Below are 17,002 nucleotides of genomic sequence, written 5' to 3'. Positions count from 1 at the left end.
TTAAGGTCACAGTTATGAAAACTTAGGACACTAAAGAGGCCTTTCTACTGACTAGAAAACACCAAAAGAAAGATGCCCAGGTCCCTGCTCATCTGCGTGAACGTGCCTTAGGCATGCTGCAAGGAGGCATGAGGACTGCAGATGTGGCCAGGGCAATAAATTGCAATGTCCATGCAGTGAGACGCCTAAGACAGCGCTACAGGGAGGACCCGGACGGACAGCTGATCGTCCTCGCAGTGGCAGACCACGTGTAACAACACCTGCACAGGATCGGTACATCCGAACATCATACCTGCGGGACAGGTATCACTGGCAACAACATCGCCTATGGGCACAAACCCACCGTCGCTGGACCAGATAGGACTGGAAAAAAGTGCTCTTCACTGACGAGTCTCGATTTTGTCTCACCAGGAGTGATGGTCGGATTCGCATTTATCGTCAAATGAACGAGTGTTACACCGAGGCCTGCACTCTGGAGCGGGATCGATTTGGAGGTGGAGGGTCCGTCATGGTCTGGGGCAGTGTGTCACAGCATCATCGGCCTGAGCTTGTTGTCATTGCAGGCAATCTCAACGCTGTGCGTTACAGGGAAGACCTCCTCCTCCCTCATGTAGTACCCTTCCTGCAGGCTCATCCTGACCTGACCCTCCAGCATGACAATGCCACCAGCCATACTGCTCGTTCTGTGCGTGATTTCCTGCAAGACAGGAATGTCAGTGTTCTGCCATGGCCAGCGAAGAGCCCGGATCTCTATCCCATTGAGCACGTCTGGGACCTGTTGGATTGGAGGGTGATGGCCAGGGCCATTCCCCCCCAGAAATGTCCGGGAACTTGCAGGTGCCTTGGTGGAAGAGTGGGGTAACATCTCACAGCAGAACTGGCAAATCTGGTGCAGTCCACGAGGAGGAGATGCACTGCAGTACTTAATGCTTCTGGTGGCCACACCAGATACTGACTGTTACTTTTGATTTTGACCCCCCCTTTGTTCAGGGACACATTATTCAATTTCTGTTAGTCACATGTCTGTGGAACTTGTTCAGTTTATGTCTCAGGTGTTGAATCTTGTTATGTTCATACAAATATTTACACATGTTAAGTTTGCTGAAAATAAATACAGTTGACAGTGAGAGGACGTTTCTTTTTTTGCTGAGTTTACATCAAGCAAGGACAATGTTCCATTTGTTATTTTTTGTGTGCTTATATGGTGGGTGTGCGACACAGCAGCATATAATATATTTTATCTCCAATCCCCCCCCCCCCAAAAAAAAAATTCATATCATATTGATACATTGTTGTTCGATGTTGCTAATGTGTTACAGGCCGGCTCATAGCCTGTGGCAAAAAAAAAAAAATGAGGGGACATCAACAACCGGTAGAGAGAGAGAGAGAGAGAGAGAGAGAGAGAGAGAGAGAGAGAGAGAGAGAGAGAGAGAGAGAGAGAGAGAGAGAGAGAGAGAGAGAGAGAGAGAGAGAGAGAGAGAGAGAGAGAGAGAGAGAGAGAGAGAGAGAGAGAGAGAGAGAGAGAGAGAGAGAGAGAGAGAGAGAGAGAGAGAGAGAGAGAGAGAGAGAGAGAGAGAGAGAGAGAGAGAGAGAGAGAGAGAGAGAGAGAGAGAAAAAAAAAAAAAAAAAAAATTTTAATACCCTGAGCCCAGGTGGCTCCAATCACGCCAGCTCCAATCACTAACGACCCTCCTCTGCCTGCAGGAGGAACCGCCCCTGCACTGCAGAGGAGGGGCCGTAACAAATGTGAAACATGGCCTTTAAACGTTGAACACGTTCTGTCATACTGAACTCAGCCCAAGCAAATGCAATCGATCAATGTACCGTAGCATTGATCTACCGAGGGTGTGTTAGATGCCACCCACCAGAGGTGGAAAAAGTACTCAATTGTCATACTTGAGTTAAAAGTAAAGATACCTTAATATAAAGCGACTCAAGTAAAAGTGAAAGTAACCCAATAAAATACTACTTGAGTAAAAGTCTATAAGTATCCGATTTTAAATGTACTTAAGTACGGTGGTGGAAAAAGTGCTCCATTTTCATACTTGAGTAAAAGTACAAAGTAAAAGTAAATGCTATACATCAAATCCCTTAAATTAAGCAAACCAGGCGCCAACATTTCCTTGTTTATTACTGTTTTTGACAGCCAGAGGCACACTCCAACACTCAGACATAATTTACAAAGGAAGAATTTATGTTTAGTGAGTCCACCAGATGTGAGGCAGTAGGGATGACCAGGGACGTTCGCTTGATACGTGTGTGAGTTTGACCTTTTTCCTGTACTGCTAAGCTTTCAAATTGTAACTAGTACTTTTGGGTGTCAGGCAAAATGTATGGTGTAAAAAGTACATAATTTTCTTTAGGAATGTACTGAAGTAAAAGTGAAAGTTGTCAAAAATATAAATAGTAAAGTAAAGTACAGATACCCCAAAAAACGACTTAAGTAGAGCTTTCAAGTATTTTTACTTAAGTACTTTACACCACTGCCACCCACATATGTTTGCTTGACACCCCTTCATTATCATATCAGAGGAAGAAATACAGAAATAAATGAAGAATAAAATGAAAGAATGTGGGATTCATTATTTAAATAATATTTTATCTATTTATGTGTGCTATCATTGACTCATCCATTTATTTATCTATTTATATGTGCATTTATGTACTTATTTATTTAAGTTTGGACACACCTACTCATTCAAGGGTTTTCCTTATTTTTACTATTTTCTAAATTGTAGAATAATAGTGAAGACATCAAAACTATGAAATAACACATATGGAATCATGTAGTAGCCAAAAAAGTGTTAAACAAATCAAAATATATTTGAGATTTGAGATTCTTCAAAGTAGCCACCCTTTGCCTTGATGACAGCTTTGCACACTCTTGGCATTCTCTCAACCAGCTTCATGAGGTAGTCACCTGGAATGCATTTCAATTAACAGGTGTGCCTTGTTAAAAGTTAATTTGTGTAATTTCTTACCTTCTTAATGCATTTGAGCCAATCAGTTGTGTTGTGACAAGGTAGGGGTGGTATACAGAAGATAGCCCTATTTGGTAAAAGACCAAGTACATATAGCAAGAACAGCTCAAATAAGCAAAGAGAAACGACAGTCCATGATTACTTTAAGACATGAAGGTCTGTCAATGCGGAACATTTCAAGAACTTTTAACGTTTCTTCAAGCGCAGTTGCCAAAACTGGCTCTATGATGAAACTGGCTCTCATGAGCACCACCACAGGAAAGGAAGACCCAGAGTTACTTCTGCTGCAGAGGATACGTTCATTAGAGTTAATTGCAACTCGGATTGCAGCCCAAATAAATGCTTCACGGAGTTCAAGTAACAGACACATCTCAACATCAACTGTTCAGAGGAGACTGCGTGAATCAGGCCTTCATAGTCAAATTGCTGCAAAGAAACCACTACTAAAGGACACCAATAATAATAAGAGACTTGCTTAGGCCAAGAAACATGAGCATTGGACATTAGACCGGTGGAAATCTGTCCTTTGGTCTGATGAGTCCAAATTTGAGATTTTTGATCTCTGCATGTGTGGTTCCCACCATGAAGCATGGAGGAGGAAGTGTGATGGCGTGGGGATGCTTTGCTGGTGACACTGTCTGTGAATTATTTAGAATTGAAGGCACACTTAACCAGCATGGCTACCACAGCATTCTGTAGCGATACGCATTCCCATCTGGTTTGCGCCTAGTGGGACTTTAATTTGTTTTTCAACAGGACAGTGACCCAACACATCTCCAGGCTATGTAACGGCTATTGACGACCAAGAAGGAGAGTGATTGAGTGCTGCATCAGAAGACATGGCCTCCACAATCACCCGACCTTAACCCAATTGGGATGGTTTGGGACGAGTTGGACTGCAGAGTGAAAGAAAAGTAGCCAACAAGTGCTCAGCATATGTGGGAACTCCTTCAAGACTGTTGGAAAAACATTCCTCATGAAGTTGGTTGAGAGAATGCCAAGAGTGTACAAAGCTGTCATCAAGGCAAAGGGTGGCTACTTTGAAGAATTTGTTTAACACTTATTTTTGGTAAATACATGATTCCATGTATGTTATTTCATAGTTTTGATGTCTTCACCATTATTCTACAATGTAGAAAATAGTTAAATAAAGAAGAACCGTTGAATGTGTAGGTATGTTCAACCTTTTGACTGGTACTGTATATATCTATTTATGTGTGCATTTATTTATCCATTTAATTGTAATCAAGGCAGCTTTGGTCCACCATACTTAAAAGAAACTCCACTGAAAAAGCATAATATGATGCAAAATGCATCATACTGGGATGATTTCTGTATTTTGAAAGTTACATATCAATGGACAAATGAAACAAATACCAAAATATAGTTTTTCGGTGGGGTTTTCCATTAAGTTCTCCTAACCTGCTATGAAAAGTAAAAGCTGATGTTAATTTGACTAAATCTGGATCCATGACCCTCCAAGCTTTTTCTAACCGTAACCTGATTCTCTTAACCTGGTACGTTAATTCTCATCACCTGCTGCGTAAATTCTCCAGATCTTCTAAGTAAAGTTAAATCTGACAGCAAATTGACAAAAGCTGGATCCCTTCTAGCCATGACCCTTCAAGCTTTTAAATCAACGTCCGGTTTCATCACAGTTTTTGAAGTTTACTTTCAACAAATGGACGAGAGAGAGGGAAGAGCTGTGGTCGTCTAACTCGACGTGTTTGTTATATCGAGATGTTGATTGTATAATCGATTGAATTCTATCGAACACCCAAGACGATTTCGGTGGGTTTTAATCGGTTGATGTCAAGATGACAACGTGCACTTTATCTGTAAACTAGTGCTTTTAAATGAAAGTGAAGTACAGCATCGAGTGTGTCTCTGCTAGACCGCTGAGGAGGGTTGCCAAGCGGCGCGGGTCAAGAACCATGCCCGAACTTTCCAAGATGAGGAAGCCCGACGTCAAAGTTGTCATTCTGGGCGACATGAACGTTGGGAAGACCTCGCTGCTTCACAGGTACACGGAGAAGAAATTTAAAGACACCATCAGCACCGTCGGAGGGGCGTTTTTCCTCAAGCAGTGGGGACCCTACAATATCTCAATTTGGGACACCGCCGGTAAGGTGTTCAATATTGACTGTTATGAGTAAGGGCTCGTTTAGTAGGTCTTAGACTTTAGTTTCCTCAATGTTTGATCTCCACCGCCTGTTTTAGAGAACCTCTACACATTTAAAAATCAGTGTAGCCTGACATTATTTAATTTCAAGTCAGTTAAGAACAAATTCTTATTTACAATGACTGCTACCCCAGCCAAACAGGTACGACAATTGTGTGCCGCCCTATGGGACTCCCAATCACGGCCGGTTGTGATACAGCCTGGAATCGAACCAGGGTCTGTAGTGACTCCTCTACCACTGAGATGCAGTGTCACTTGGGAGCCCCATAGGCTCTTTACAATGGTCAGCTCTGTTGTTGATTTTCTGTGTTGACTTGTGGAGAGCATGTGACTACACCACCTAAGGGTTGCTTGGCCTGTACAGCCCCTTTCATGACTAAGTGTTAGATTAGTGATCTGGTTTACCAGTTTAAATATTCTACTGAACAAGAATCACAATGTCACACAAGTCGACGCCTGTTACCTTTTTGACTAGATCATATTGTGCAGAGTCAATACAATTGCCTTGAAATCATGGCTAATTCATTCATTCCCCAAAACCCATATCATGTTGTAGTTGGCAATGTGGATGAGGTTATAGCACATGATTTTATGTAGTACTAAAACGTTATCTGATGCTCAGGGACAGTAACATTACATTTTATATTGCTACATTCATGAAAGGTTAGGCTATATCATTCAAGATCTGGTGTTAGGCATTGGGCTGGGGGTTGCCAGAAGATACCGACCCTACCGTTACGCTTGTTTACACTGAGCTACACTTGGGTCAGATGGCAGTCATGGTTACATTAAGACACTATGGTGCCGGAGCGAGATATGGGTTGGAAAACTTACCTCAATGCAGCGACGGGATATGCCACTGTACTCCAAATGTTAGTTATCGCACTGATACATAGAGAAGATTTGAAATACTGCTTGTTTTAAAGGAGAACTGCCCTTTTCGTCGTCATGCTACAAGACATGACCAAAAGTATGTGGACACCTGCTCGTCAAACATCTCAATCCAAAATCATTGACATTTATATAGAGTTTGGGTACTTGCTTCAGCCACAAGGACATGAGTGAGGTTGGGCACTGATGTTGGGCGATTAGACATGGCTTGCAGTCGGCGTTCCAATTCATCCCAATGGTGTTTGGAGTTGAGGTCAGGGCTCTGTGCAGGTCAGTCAAGTTGTTCCACACCGATCTCATCAAGCCATTTCTGTATGGGCCTCGCTTTGTGCATGGGGGATTGTCATGCTGAAACAGGAATGCGCTTTCCTCAAACTGTTGCCACAAAGTTGGAAGCACAGAATCGTCTAGAATGTCATTGTATGCTGTAGTGTCAAGATTTCCCTTCTGGAACTAAGGGGCCTAGCCTGAACCATGAAAAATAGCCCCAGACCATTATTCCTCCTCCACCAAACATTACAGTTGACACTGCATTCGGGCAGGTAACGTTCTCCTGGCATCTGCCAAACCCAGATTCGTCAGTCGGACTGCCAGATGGTGAAGCGTGATTCATCACTCCAGAGAATGCGTTTCCACTGCGCCAGAGTCCAATGGCGGCGAGCTTTACACCACTCCAGCCAACTCTTGGCATTGCGCATGGTGATCTTAGACTTGTGTGTGGCTGCTCGGCCATGGAAACCCATTTCATGACGCTCCCGACAAACAGTTCTTGTGCTGACGTTGCTTCCAGAGGCACTTTGGAACTCGGTAGTGAGTGTTGAAACCGAGGACAGATTTTTAGGCTCTACACGCATCAGCACTCTGTGGTCCCGTTCTGTAAGCTTGTGTGGCCTACCACTTTGCGGCTGAACCGTTGTTGCTCCTGAATGTTTCCACCTCACAATAACAGCAATTAAAGTTGCCCGGGGAAGCTCTAGCAGGGCAACAATCTGACCTTTTTGGAAAGGTGGCATCCTATGACTGTGGCACGTTGAAAGTCTGAGATCTTCAGTAAGGCAATTCTACTGCCAATGTTTCCCTATGGAGATTGCATGGCTTTGTGCGCGATCTTAGACACCTGTCAGCAAAAGGTGTGGCTGAAATAGCCGAATCGACTAATTTGAAGGGCTGTCCACATACTTTTGTGTGTGTATACATAGAGTAGCCAGCAGTAGCCACCGCAGCCATTTTGGAATGGCAGTGTCAGCCAATCAGCTCCTTTTTGTTGTTCATTGTGATGTGTCATTTCCTAATGGCTGATATGCCAACTGCTGCCTCGCATGAGGACGAAAAGGGCAGTTTTCTTGGAAAACTGGAACTATTTTAATCTTCTCGATAGAGCAGTGTGGATAAAGGTCAAATTTGTAGAACAGTGGCATATCCCATCCCTGCATTGAGGTTCGTTTTCCAAGCCATATCACACGCTGGTTCCACGGTGTCTTAATGTAGGTTAACCAAGTTTACCTTCCGACCTCAGTGTAAACAAGCGTAATGGTAGGGTCGCTGTCTTCTGGAAAGGCCAAATGTACAAAATCAAGGACCAGTTGATATAAAGAGACAAAATGCAACAAATCAAGTCAACATTTTGTAATGATGACAACCGGTTTATTCCTGTGTTACCCAATCATAGACTGCCATCTCAGGGTTACCCAATCACATTTGCACAAGTCTAGAGGTGGTGCACGTAATGTATTATGCAATGGTGACTTAATTACGATATTGAATTCACCAGAGTTTCGTTGAATGATGTTTTGGTTGTTTAGACCTGAAATGTTTCAGAAAGACACGAAGGCCTGAACTGTACATTCAGTGTTTTTGAAAGCCCCCAGGCTCTCATCATAGGTTGTAACCTGGAAATAATGACAGGAATTGGTTTGGTTATCTGTATCAAATTGGCATTTTCTAATATTCTATAATAACAGGGGAGATGTGACATCCGGATATATGACCCACATTTTGACCATCCTGGGCCCATATTTACCAAGAGTCACTGTACTTTTATTTGGCCTATTTAGCGATTTCCTTACGAACCAAGACAAAAATAGACCATGACTTTGGGGAATTTCGAGAAAAGTAATCCTTAGAATGGTCCTTTTTGTAGGAAGGATTCTTGACTTATATTTGACATTTGTATCTAAATCTATAATTGAGAAATAGTTTATCAAATTTGGCAAATGTATGACATTTTGGGCTTACCCAAGCCTCCTTTAAGACTCCGTAATGTTTCATCTGTAAGTGCTACAAAGCCGAATTGGTGTAACATGAGTAGTATTTTGATTTAAGTAATATTTGGTTTTGCATTAATTTATGAATATTGAGAACAACACTTTTGATTTGGCAAAAGTTTCATGATACTGTGTAACATAATATACTCTATGGGCTTATCAACGTTCCAAAGTGGGATCTCTGCTACTTTTTGAAGTTATTGCCCATTTTATACAGAGAAACCAATCGCAGGCCTCTTTTTACTTGTATCAATGCACATTCAGCAAATCACCAACAGGGGGTGACCATTATGAATCCATTTTCACTTTGTTTGTAATTCTTACAAATTGATCATAACTCTAAAAGTAGACTTATGCACTTATCATTCACCGCAGCTAAAAGAAAGGTGACTTGGTCATATGACACTACAATGGGATAAAATGACTTAGCAACATGATGTTGGTCAATTTACCGTAAGAAACTGGTGACAAAATGCTCAAATGAGTGTGTTTAATTTACTTTCACAGCATTGTCAGAAGTTGTATGGGGCTTAGGCCTAACTCCAGTCAAGTGACTGTCTGTGATGTTGGTTTAGAAAGATAGAAAAACCACTTAGCCATAAACCACTGAGGCACATAAACACTATTTCCCGTCCCTGCTCCATATCCCCATGACCTCTCTGCAGGATGCTGTTGTCTTCAGTCACTCACTGGGTTAGGGTTACAGTAAAGGGCTTTGCTTTCTGATTCAGTCACAGTGCTATTTCCACATGAGGTTAAAATAGGAAGTTAATCTAGTTATATGATTGTGCAATTAAGGCATAAACTGTTTTGGAGTGGATGATTGACAGAAAATAGTAGGGCTCAGATGTTGCAACTTCCCCCAAATCCTCAAATCTCTTGCCACGTAGGTGTTCAACCATAAAATGCTTTTCATTCAATGTTTATGGAGGTATGTTCATTCAATAGAGAATTGCATCAGAAATACAATAGGGTTTGGACTATCAACTATCTCACAAACAATTTCAAAGATTTTGCTGAGTTAGTTCATATAAGGAAATTGGTCAATTGAAATAAACTCATTAGGCCCTAATCTATGGGTTTCACATGACTGGGCAGCCAGGTCCACCCACTGGGGAGCCAGGTCCAGTTTCCCCACAAAAGGGCTTTATCACAGACAGAAATACTCCTCCCAAATTCTCTAAAACAACAGATGGATGGATTATCTTGACAAAGGAGAAATGCTCACTAAAAGGAATGTAAACACATTTGGACATAACATTTTTATCTTTTTTTGCTAATGGAACTTTTTTAAATCTTTTTTTCAGCTCATGAAACATGCGACCAACACCACATGTTGCATTTATTTTTGTTCAGTATTGTTCAAACGTTACAGAAGTTTACTCAAAATGTAGCATTATTATATAGAATGTCATTATGGTCACAAAGTGGTCGCTGTTTAATCGAAAAGTCACTGCTCCATGGTCAGAACGGCGCTTACTTCCAACCTCAACTGGCGAGCTAGCTAGTGGCTGCAGGTTTGTGTGTGATAATGTGCTAAATACAAAACAAAATAGAGTAAAACTGATAGTATGGCTGTAAAACGCTGCTAGAAAGCCAACTCGACTTTATCCGTTGTAGCCAAGCTAGCTGGCTTGACACTCAGTAATGTTAGTTTACCATGCTTTTCGGGCCATCTGGACATTCCTCTCACCCATCCCGGTCGACTACTAGCCTATTTTTTAATTTTTTCTTTATTTAACTAGGCAAGTCAGATAAGAACAAATTCTTATTTTCACTCTAACCACGAGGCTACCTGCCTACTCCTTGGTCTTCTTCTAGGTTCAAAACTAGATGGGTGTAGTCAGATGACTTATTGTCAAAAGCAACCCAAGGCAGTCAAGGGCTTAGTGTTCCAACTGTTCACCTGTTTCTAAACTCAGCGAAAAAAGAAACGTCCCTTTTTCAGGACCCTGTCTTTCAAAGATAATTCATTAAAAATCCAAATAACTTCACAGATCTTCATTGTAAAGGGTTTAAACACTGTTTACCATGCTTGTTCAATGACCCATAAACAGTTAATGAACATGCACCTGTGGAACGGTCGTTAAGACACTAACAGCTTACAGATGGTAGGCAATTAAGGTCACAGTTATGAAAACTTAGGACACTAAAGAGGCCTTTCTACTGACTCTGGAAAAATACCAAAAGAAAGATGCCCAGGGTCCCTGCTCATCTGCGTGAACGTGTCTTAGGCATGCTGCAAGGAGGCATGAGGACTGCAGATGTGGCCAGGGCAATAAATTGCAATGTCCGTACTGTGAGACGCCTAAGACAGCGCTACAGGGAGACAGGACGGACAGCTGATCGTCCTCGCAGTGGCAGACCACGTGTACCAACACCTGCACAGGATCAGTACATCTGAACATCCCACCTGCGGGACAGGTACAGGATGGCAGCTGTTGCCAAAAAGATATAGTAACGGGCTCCCGAGTGACGCAGTGCTAGAGGCATCACTACAGACCGTGGTTCGATCCCGGGCTTTATCACAACCAGTCGTGATCGGGAGTTCCATAGGGCGGCACACAATTGTCTCAGTGTCGTCCGAGTTAGGGCAGAGTTTGGCCATGGTGTAGGCAGTCATTGTAAAATAAAAACATGACAAGGAATGCCCACACGCATTTCTATATTATTTTCAACCTAAGAAATAAAAGGTGTACAAATGCAGCAAAGCGATACAGCCCACTCAACGTGTGAGTGGCCTTGTACAGATCCAACTCTGGGTGATGACCTCAAAGAGGAAAGGTCACGGTCAATTCCAATAATAACCATGCACACATGAATAGCAATCATACTATACTGAAGGTAAGTACAATACATATTCAAGGTCATTATTTATGTAGTGTCCACACTATAACAACACTTTACCTATATGTGCTGTTGGGCCTTTTGGCGGTAGGAGGTGGATCTGGCGTATCCACAGGAAAGGGTTTACCTAACTTTTTGCTGTGCCGGTAGGTTCTGGCGCTTGTATTTGCTACCTGTTGACTCATTGCATGTGATGCACTATGTAAACAATAGCCGAATGTAACCTCATTCTGCCTAGTAGAGGTCGCGAGTGGATCAGGAAAGTCTCCTAACACTCATTTCTGCCTGACGTAGAATTCTATGCCATTCAACGTCACTTCTTCAGGTGGCAGTAGCCTCAGTGGGCTCGTAAACAACTGGACATTATGGTTTTCAGGGGAAATGGAAGACCGAGCCTGTGATATGACTTCGTTTTTTGACATTAACAAGGAGACACTCCATTTTAACTGGATTGGTTGAGCAGTGCTGAAGAGAATATCCTCCGCCTTCATTATTATTTTTACTTCTCGTCAAGACCAGAATGTGGGTGGCTCTAGTTTCAGGTCTTTCTTTCAATCTACGTTAGGTTATAGTAGTATTTATAATAAACCAACAATTACAATCCCGGAAATGTACCCCTTTTACATGGTGTAACTTCCTGTAGAAGTTACACAGCCAGTCGCCGGCTGCTGCTCAGTCACATGCCAGGGAGGTGACTGTGTAGCGGGTCAGGGTGACGGCATATGCTTCAACCTCCCACTCACCTATAACCCACTCACTGGACCTAATATAACCCTGCAGTGTTGACTCATGCTGTACAGACACACCAAGGGGGGAGGGGTGTGGTTTAGTGTCTCCATGATCAGCCTTGTCATCCTGACTGGCCCTCCTCCCAGCAGATGTATTGTCTTCTGTTTTATTACCCTGCTTCATACTGCCTGTTTCTGGGTAGAATGGGACCCTAGCCCCACTGCTCTGCACCGACTTTTTACCCTGGAGAAAGTTCTTTCAAACAACAATCTTCCCCTCCCCTAACTCTGTTCCCAGGGATATGTCTCTGTTCCCAGGGATATGTCTCTGTTCCCAGGGATATGTCTCTGTTCCCAGGGATATGTCTCTGTTCCCAGGGATATGTCTCTGTTCCCAGGGATATGTCTCTGTTCCCAGGGATATGTCTCTTTTCCGTTGGCTCTCCTTATTTGGTGGGTTTTTATGTCAGGCAGGCTACTCCTGGATACTCAGGCCTAAGGTTTAATTACTGTACATACTGTATCTTACAACCTGTGAAACATTTCATTTGGACCTTGTTCAAAGGTTCCCTGGATTTTTGCACATATTTTGGCTGTGTGACCGTGGAGTGTTCAGGACAAAGTCTCCAAGATAAAATGGCTTTACTTAAACAAACACAAACTGAAGAGCTCTTGCATATTTCTACAACAATGGTTGCTTTTGTTTTTCAGCATTTCTCTTGCTTTTTCTCTCACTAGCTCTCTCTCTCTCTCCTTCCTCTGTGTGTAGGCTACCTGTAGTTTGGAAGCCCATTATATTAAGCTTGTGAATTTGTCTGTGGTTGTTTTTTCCTTTACTTGACATTCATTGGTCTATATAAGAACACAATCATGAATATATTTTGACTCTTGTGTATGCAACTACTCTCCTATGTGCTGAACTTGTTCTGATCATTCTTTCCGTGTCCCCCCAGGTCGGGAGCAGTTCCACGGGCTGGGCTCCATGTACTGCCGGGGCGCTGCGGCTGTCATCCTCACCTACGATGTAACCAACTGGCAGAGTCTGGCTGAGCTGGAGGAGCGCTTCCTGTCCCTGACCGACACTGCCAATCACGACTGCATCTACGCCATCGTGGGCAACAAGGCCGACCTCACAGACCTCCAGGCACAGCTGGGAGCCACCCAAGACGGCCTGACCGAGGGCCAGGGAGAGGAGGACGGGGAGAGGCCCAGGGTGCCTTCTGCCTGCCCCACCCCTCCAGCCTCTCCCGTCTCCCTGTCGGGGGTGTCGGTCAACAAGCAGGTGAGCCGGGAGGATGCAGTGGCGTTGTATGGGAGGATCCTGAGATACAAGGGTATGGAGGAGACTAACAGCCTTCCTGCTGACAAGATGTGCTTTGAGACCAGTGCCAAGACGGGCTATAACGTGGACCCTCTGTTTGAGGCTCTGTTTGACATGGTGCTGCCCTCCATCATCAGGGAGGGATCGCCCACCGTGGACCTGGATGAGTGCAGCGGGGCAGGGAAACGGCCCAGGCCCGTCTGCTGCTAGGGACTACTGAGTTTTAGACTGATCGTAAAGAGGAGTTTTCATGCTATCTCCATGTTGCTCTCCCAAGATATATTCTAAGATTTGTCAGCGTTGACCGATATGATACACATACTTTCAATCAACCATTATTCTTCCAATGAGATGCTGAGGATTGTTATGGAGTAAGGCGTTCTTGGATACCTGAGGCTCTGATGTGCATGTAATTGCATTCTGGCCAAAATGGTGTGTAGTTTGTAAATGGACTGTTTAGAAATCAATCACAGATGATTATTTTCTTGAATAAGAATGTCACATGCCTTTTTGTTCAAGAGCACAAATTGTTTGACTACCAGGGTGGGCACACTGAATTGTGTAAAATGAATCTTATTGTAAGGATGTTTTTAAATGTTTAACAATCAGCTTTGTTTGCATTTGTACGTTCTGTTGCATGTTTTTTTTTATTACATCCTTTTTTAAATTTCATTTGCACCTAATCTACACTGGACAATGTGCATTATATGTAAGACACATTTTAAACGTGCTTGATATTTTCAAAGATGATATGATAATAAAGATTCTCATTTTGAAATCGTGATGTAGTTTAAGCTGAGGTGTGAACGTCAATGCAAATTCAACGATCAGAAGTACAACAAACAAAACAATTTATTTTAGTTATGACACCATTACAATACATTTCTATGGATTCATAGCACCTAATGGTATTGAACAAATGGCCAAGTAAAGCCGTTCATCTGAAGTGAATAGTCGTGGCTGGAAATGTACAATATATAACCAATTCAACACCGACTACTTCCTAGGACCTAGAATGTGATAAAGAAATAAATGCTCTGCAGGAGGGATCGCTGACCAGGTTTGGTCCAACCAGTCCTTGTAGCTTAGACTTTGGACAGAGTTGTTTGCATTTCTGTGCTGGCTTTATTCCAGCAGAGAATGAGCTGACTGTTCATATTCAAAATGTGTACTGGGAAGTCATGGGTGAATTAAGTTCATTCAGCAGATATAAATATAAAGTAAATCAGTGCATTTTGTGATCAAAGCAATGTGTGAATGTAAGATTTGGGTAAGAGCTGTAAAATATATTGATACATACAGTTGATATATAGCGAACAAACACAGACCACAGTTTGCACAGTGGCTCTTATGTGCGAACACGATGTAAAGCTGAATAATACTGAATGTTAAGAGCAAAAACCTCAACCAAACCTAATTTACAATTGGTTGAGGGTCAGTATTAGTGAAGTGGCATTAGCACTTATACCTGAATAAAACAAACACTTTTTAAAAAACGTAATAACTGAAGCAGTACACTTAATCATTTGATTAATAACTGAAGCAGTGTGTACACACACAGGCATCTTTGGTTGTTTCAGCTGTATGTTCTTGGTATGGTCAGTTAAACATTTGGTGTATAATTATAGCTGAGGTAATAAGTTAGAGAGCATATCAAATGGGACAAACAATTAAAAAGGGCATTTACATGTATATTTCATATCGCTGCTGACTTTTTCTTAACACGGCACACTTGCTCTCCACTTGAAGCGTTCACACAGTCCTTCAGTCCTCACAAGCCAAGGTTCGGGGGAGTAGAATAAAGCTGCCCCATAGATGCTGATCTACGGTTAGTTTTGTGTTTCGGCTTCATGGCTACAGTTAGGAATTGGGGAGGGTAAGCTAAACCTAGATCTGTGCCTAAGACCAAAGGCAATAACAACCTGAATTGTGTTTGGCAGGGGGGTATGGTCACAGGAAATGACATCACAGGGTCAACGGAGACTTAAGGTGAGCCAGGTCACAGGTTCTTCATGCAGACCTGACAGCGGCTGATGCGTGAGAGGAGCTGGCCTGCTTTCAGGGTCTCTGAGGCAGGCTCTGCCTGGAAGGACTGTTCCATGGAGCTGAGCCAGAAGCTGTGTTTGTTGGCGAAGTAGTGGCAGGTGCCCTTGGCCCCGTTACACTCGATGAAGGGCGTGGTACGGAAGTCCTCCAGACAGGAACCAGGAGACGACAGAGACTGACCCCCACCCTCGTCACCTGCTGCCGTGTGCTGGGGGGAAAGGGGGATGAGAGGGAGGGGTAAGAGGTTGTATGAACACTGATACGAACATCATATTCAACTTCCTACCTATGGCATTTATATTCCCTGACGTGAAAGCACTGAACAGATTAAAGCAAATTCCCAGTAGGCTTCAATCATATTGCTTTCACCTGTCCTGCGTTTTCAGATCAGTAGAGATGAAGAATGGGAGACAAGGAGAGGAGGACACTTCAGATCGTGTAGAAAAGGAAGCAAAGAGACTCACCATGAGGAAGGAGTAGCCAATCCACAAGCTGCGCCAGCCAGCAGGGCATTGTGGGATGGTGATATCCTGGCTGTGCACGGCGATGGCGACAGACGGAGCTTCGCACACAGAGCAGCGGCTGATGTAGGGTTTGATATCACCTTCCTCCACGGGCATCATGGGAAGGGGCGCGGTGGTGGACAGCCAATAGGATTTGTCGTTGCGGCTGGCGTAGTAGCAGACGTCTCCGGGGTTGCAGTACAGGAAGGGCATGGTGTTGAAACGAGGGAGGCAGGAGCCCGCCAGACCTGGGATCAACAGATCAATTCAATCAACCATTTAACCAATAAATGTATTCATTTAAAATGATGACACTGAGCTACAGCCACTACAGGCAAATTTGAGACATCCTTACTTGTTCTATCTGCCAATCCAATCAAATCTGAATAGATACGAGTATAACCCAATAATCATGTGGTGTTTATTTCAATTTCCTGTCTTTTCGTTTTTCTTATATATCTCACCTAGGTCCTGGTTGTGGGCCTTCTCCTGGCCCTCGAAGTACAGCAGACTGTAGCCGTCCCACAGCTTCGACATGCCCACGGGGCACATGGGGGTCTGCTCTGATTGGCTGTGCTTCACCAGCAGGTATCCCACGCTCACACTGCGGCCCGGCATGCCATGCAACCCTGTAGTACCTGGGTTACCACGGTGACCTAGGGGTCAGACAGAGAGAGAGGTTCAAATGCATCTGTGCGTAATATACACAATATGTGCAATGTTTTTGTCTATGTTTTTTTTTCTAAATGTTTGTGTGGTTAAAATGTATTTACATTAAAAACATAACATTTCTGGGTCTAATAAATCACACCACTATAAAAACAGTAAATGGAATACTGGATTTAATTTGTTTCAGATCAGCATCCTAAAATCCCTTTATCAGTAAGCTAATTACAGAATGAATAATCACTACAGGCCATGGGTCATTTCTCTCATAATACACTAGTGGCTCATTCAGACCAATAACACTCTTTGATCCAAACGCTTTGGGGGAAACCAGCTCCCCATCTCCGTCTCTTAATCCAGGCCTGAGTGCTGTAATTCTAATATGCCCCGTTTCCCTGGCACACCTGCCATACTGTACCTACCTTCCATGCCCTGCAGACCAAGATGGCCCCTCCCTCCAACATTCCCACGGTACCCAGGGGTACCTGGTCTGCCACCCACCCCTGGCATACCCTTCTGCCCCTGGGGCCCGAAGTAGCCTGGAGGGGGAGATGGGGAATAGGGGTAAGGTTT

General features: G+C 43.4%; 2 protein-coding genes across 3 annotated transcripts in view; one reads left to right on the top strand and one right to left on the bottom strand.

Moving 5' to 3' along the window:
* The first annotated feature begins 4,630 nt into the window (after positions 1-4,630).
* On the top strand, positions 4,631-13,992 carry LOC106586672 (ras-related protein Rab-20). The gene is made up of 2 exons (XM_014174190.3): positions 4,631-5,105; positions 12,847-13,992. Exons 1-2 carry the CDS (start codon positions 4,838-4,840, stop codon positions 13,422-13,424), a joined length of 846 nt encoding a protein of 281 aa, XP_014029665.2. The 5' UTR covers positions 4,631-4,837; the 3' UTR covers positions 13,425-13,992.
* A 56-nt stretch (positions 13,993-14,048) lies between these two features.
* LOC106586671 (uncharacterized) overlaps positions 14,049-17,002 on the bottom strand; it is a 127,395-nt gene continuing 124,441 nt past the window's right edge. For both annotated transcript variants that reach the window (XM_014174188.3, XM_014174189.3), the window contains exons 44-47: positions 16,852-16,968; positions 16,228-16,419; positions 15,725-16,011; positions 14,049-15,468 (exon numbers count right to left, since the gene is read on the bottom strand). In XM_014174188.3, the coding sequence (XP_014029663.2) occupies positions 15,214-15,468; positions 15,725-16,011; positions 16,228-16,419; positions 16,852-16,968 (851 nt within the window). In that variant the 3' untranslated portion in view covers positions 14,049-15,213. The remainder of the gene's footprint in view (positions 15,469-15,724; positions 16,012-16,227; positions 16,420-16,851; positions 16,969-17,002) is intronic.

The sequence above is a fragment of the Salmo salar genome, chromosome 25, assembly GCF_965601325.2.
Source record: "Salmo salar chromosome 25, fSalSal1, whole genome shotgun sequence".
Classification (NCBI taxonomy): domain Eukaryota; kingdom Metazoa; phylum Chordata; class Actinopteri; order Salmoniformes; family Salmonidae; genus Salmo; species Salmo salar.
The sequence above is the reverse complement of the archived record's forward strand: the minus strand, read 5'-3'. Positions and strand labels throughout refer to the sequence as shown.

Coding starts and splice junctions, on each gene's coding strand:
- LOC106586672 (XM_014174190.3), top strand. CDS start 4,838: ATGAAAGTGAAGTACAGCATCGAGTGTGTCTCTGCTAGACCGCTGAGG. Junction 5,106..12,846: donor CTCAATTTGGGACACCGCCG/GTAAGGTGTTCA, acceptor GTGTCCCCCCAG/GTCGGGAGCAGTTCCACGGG.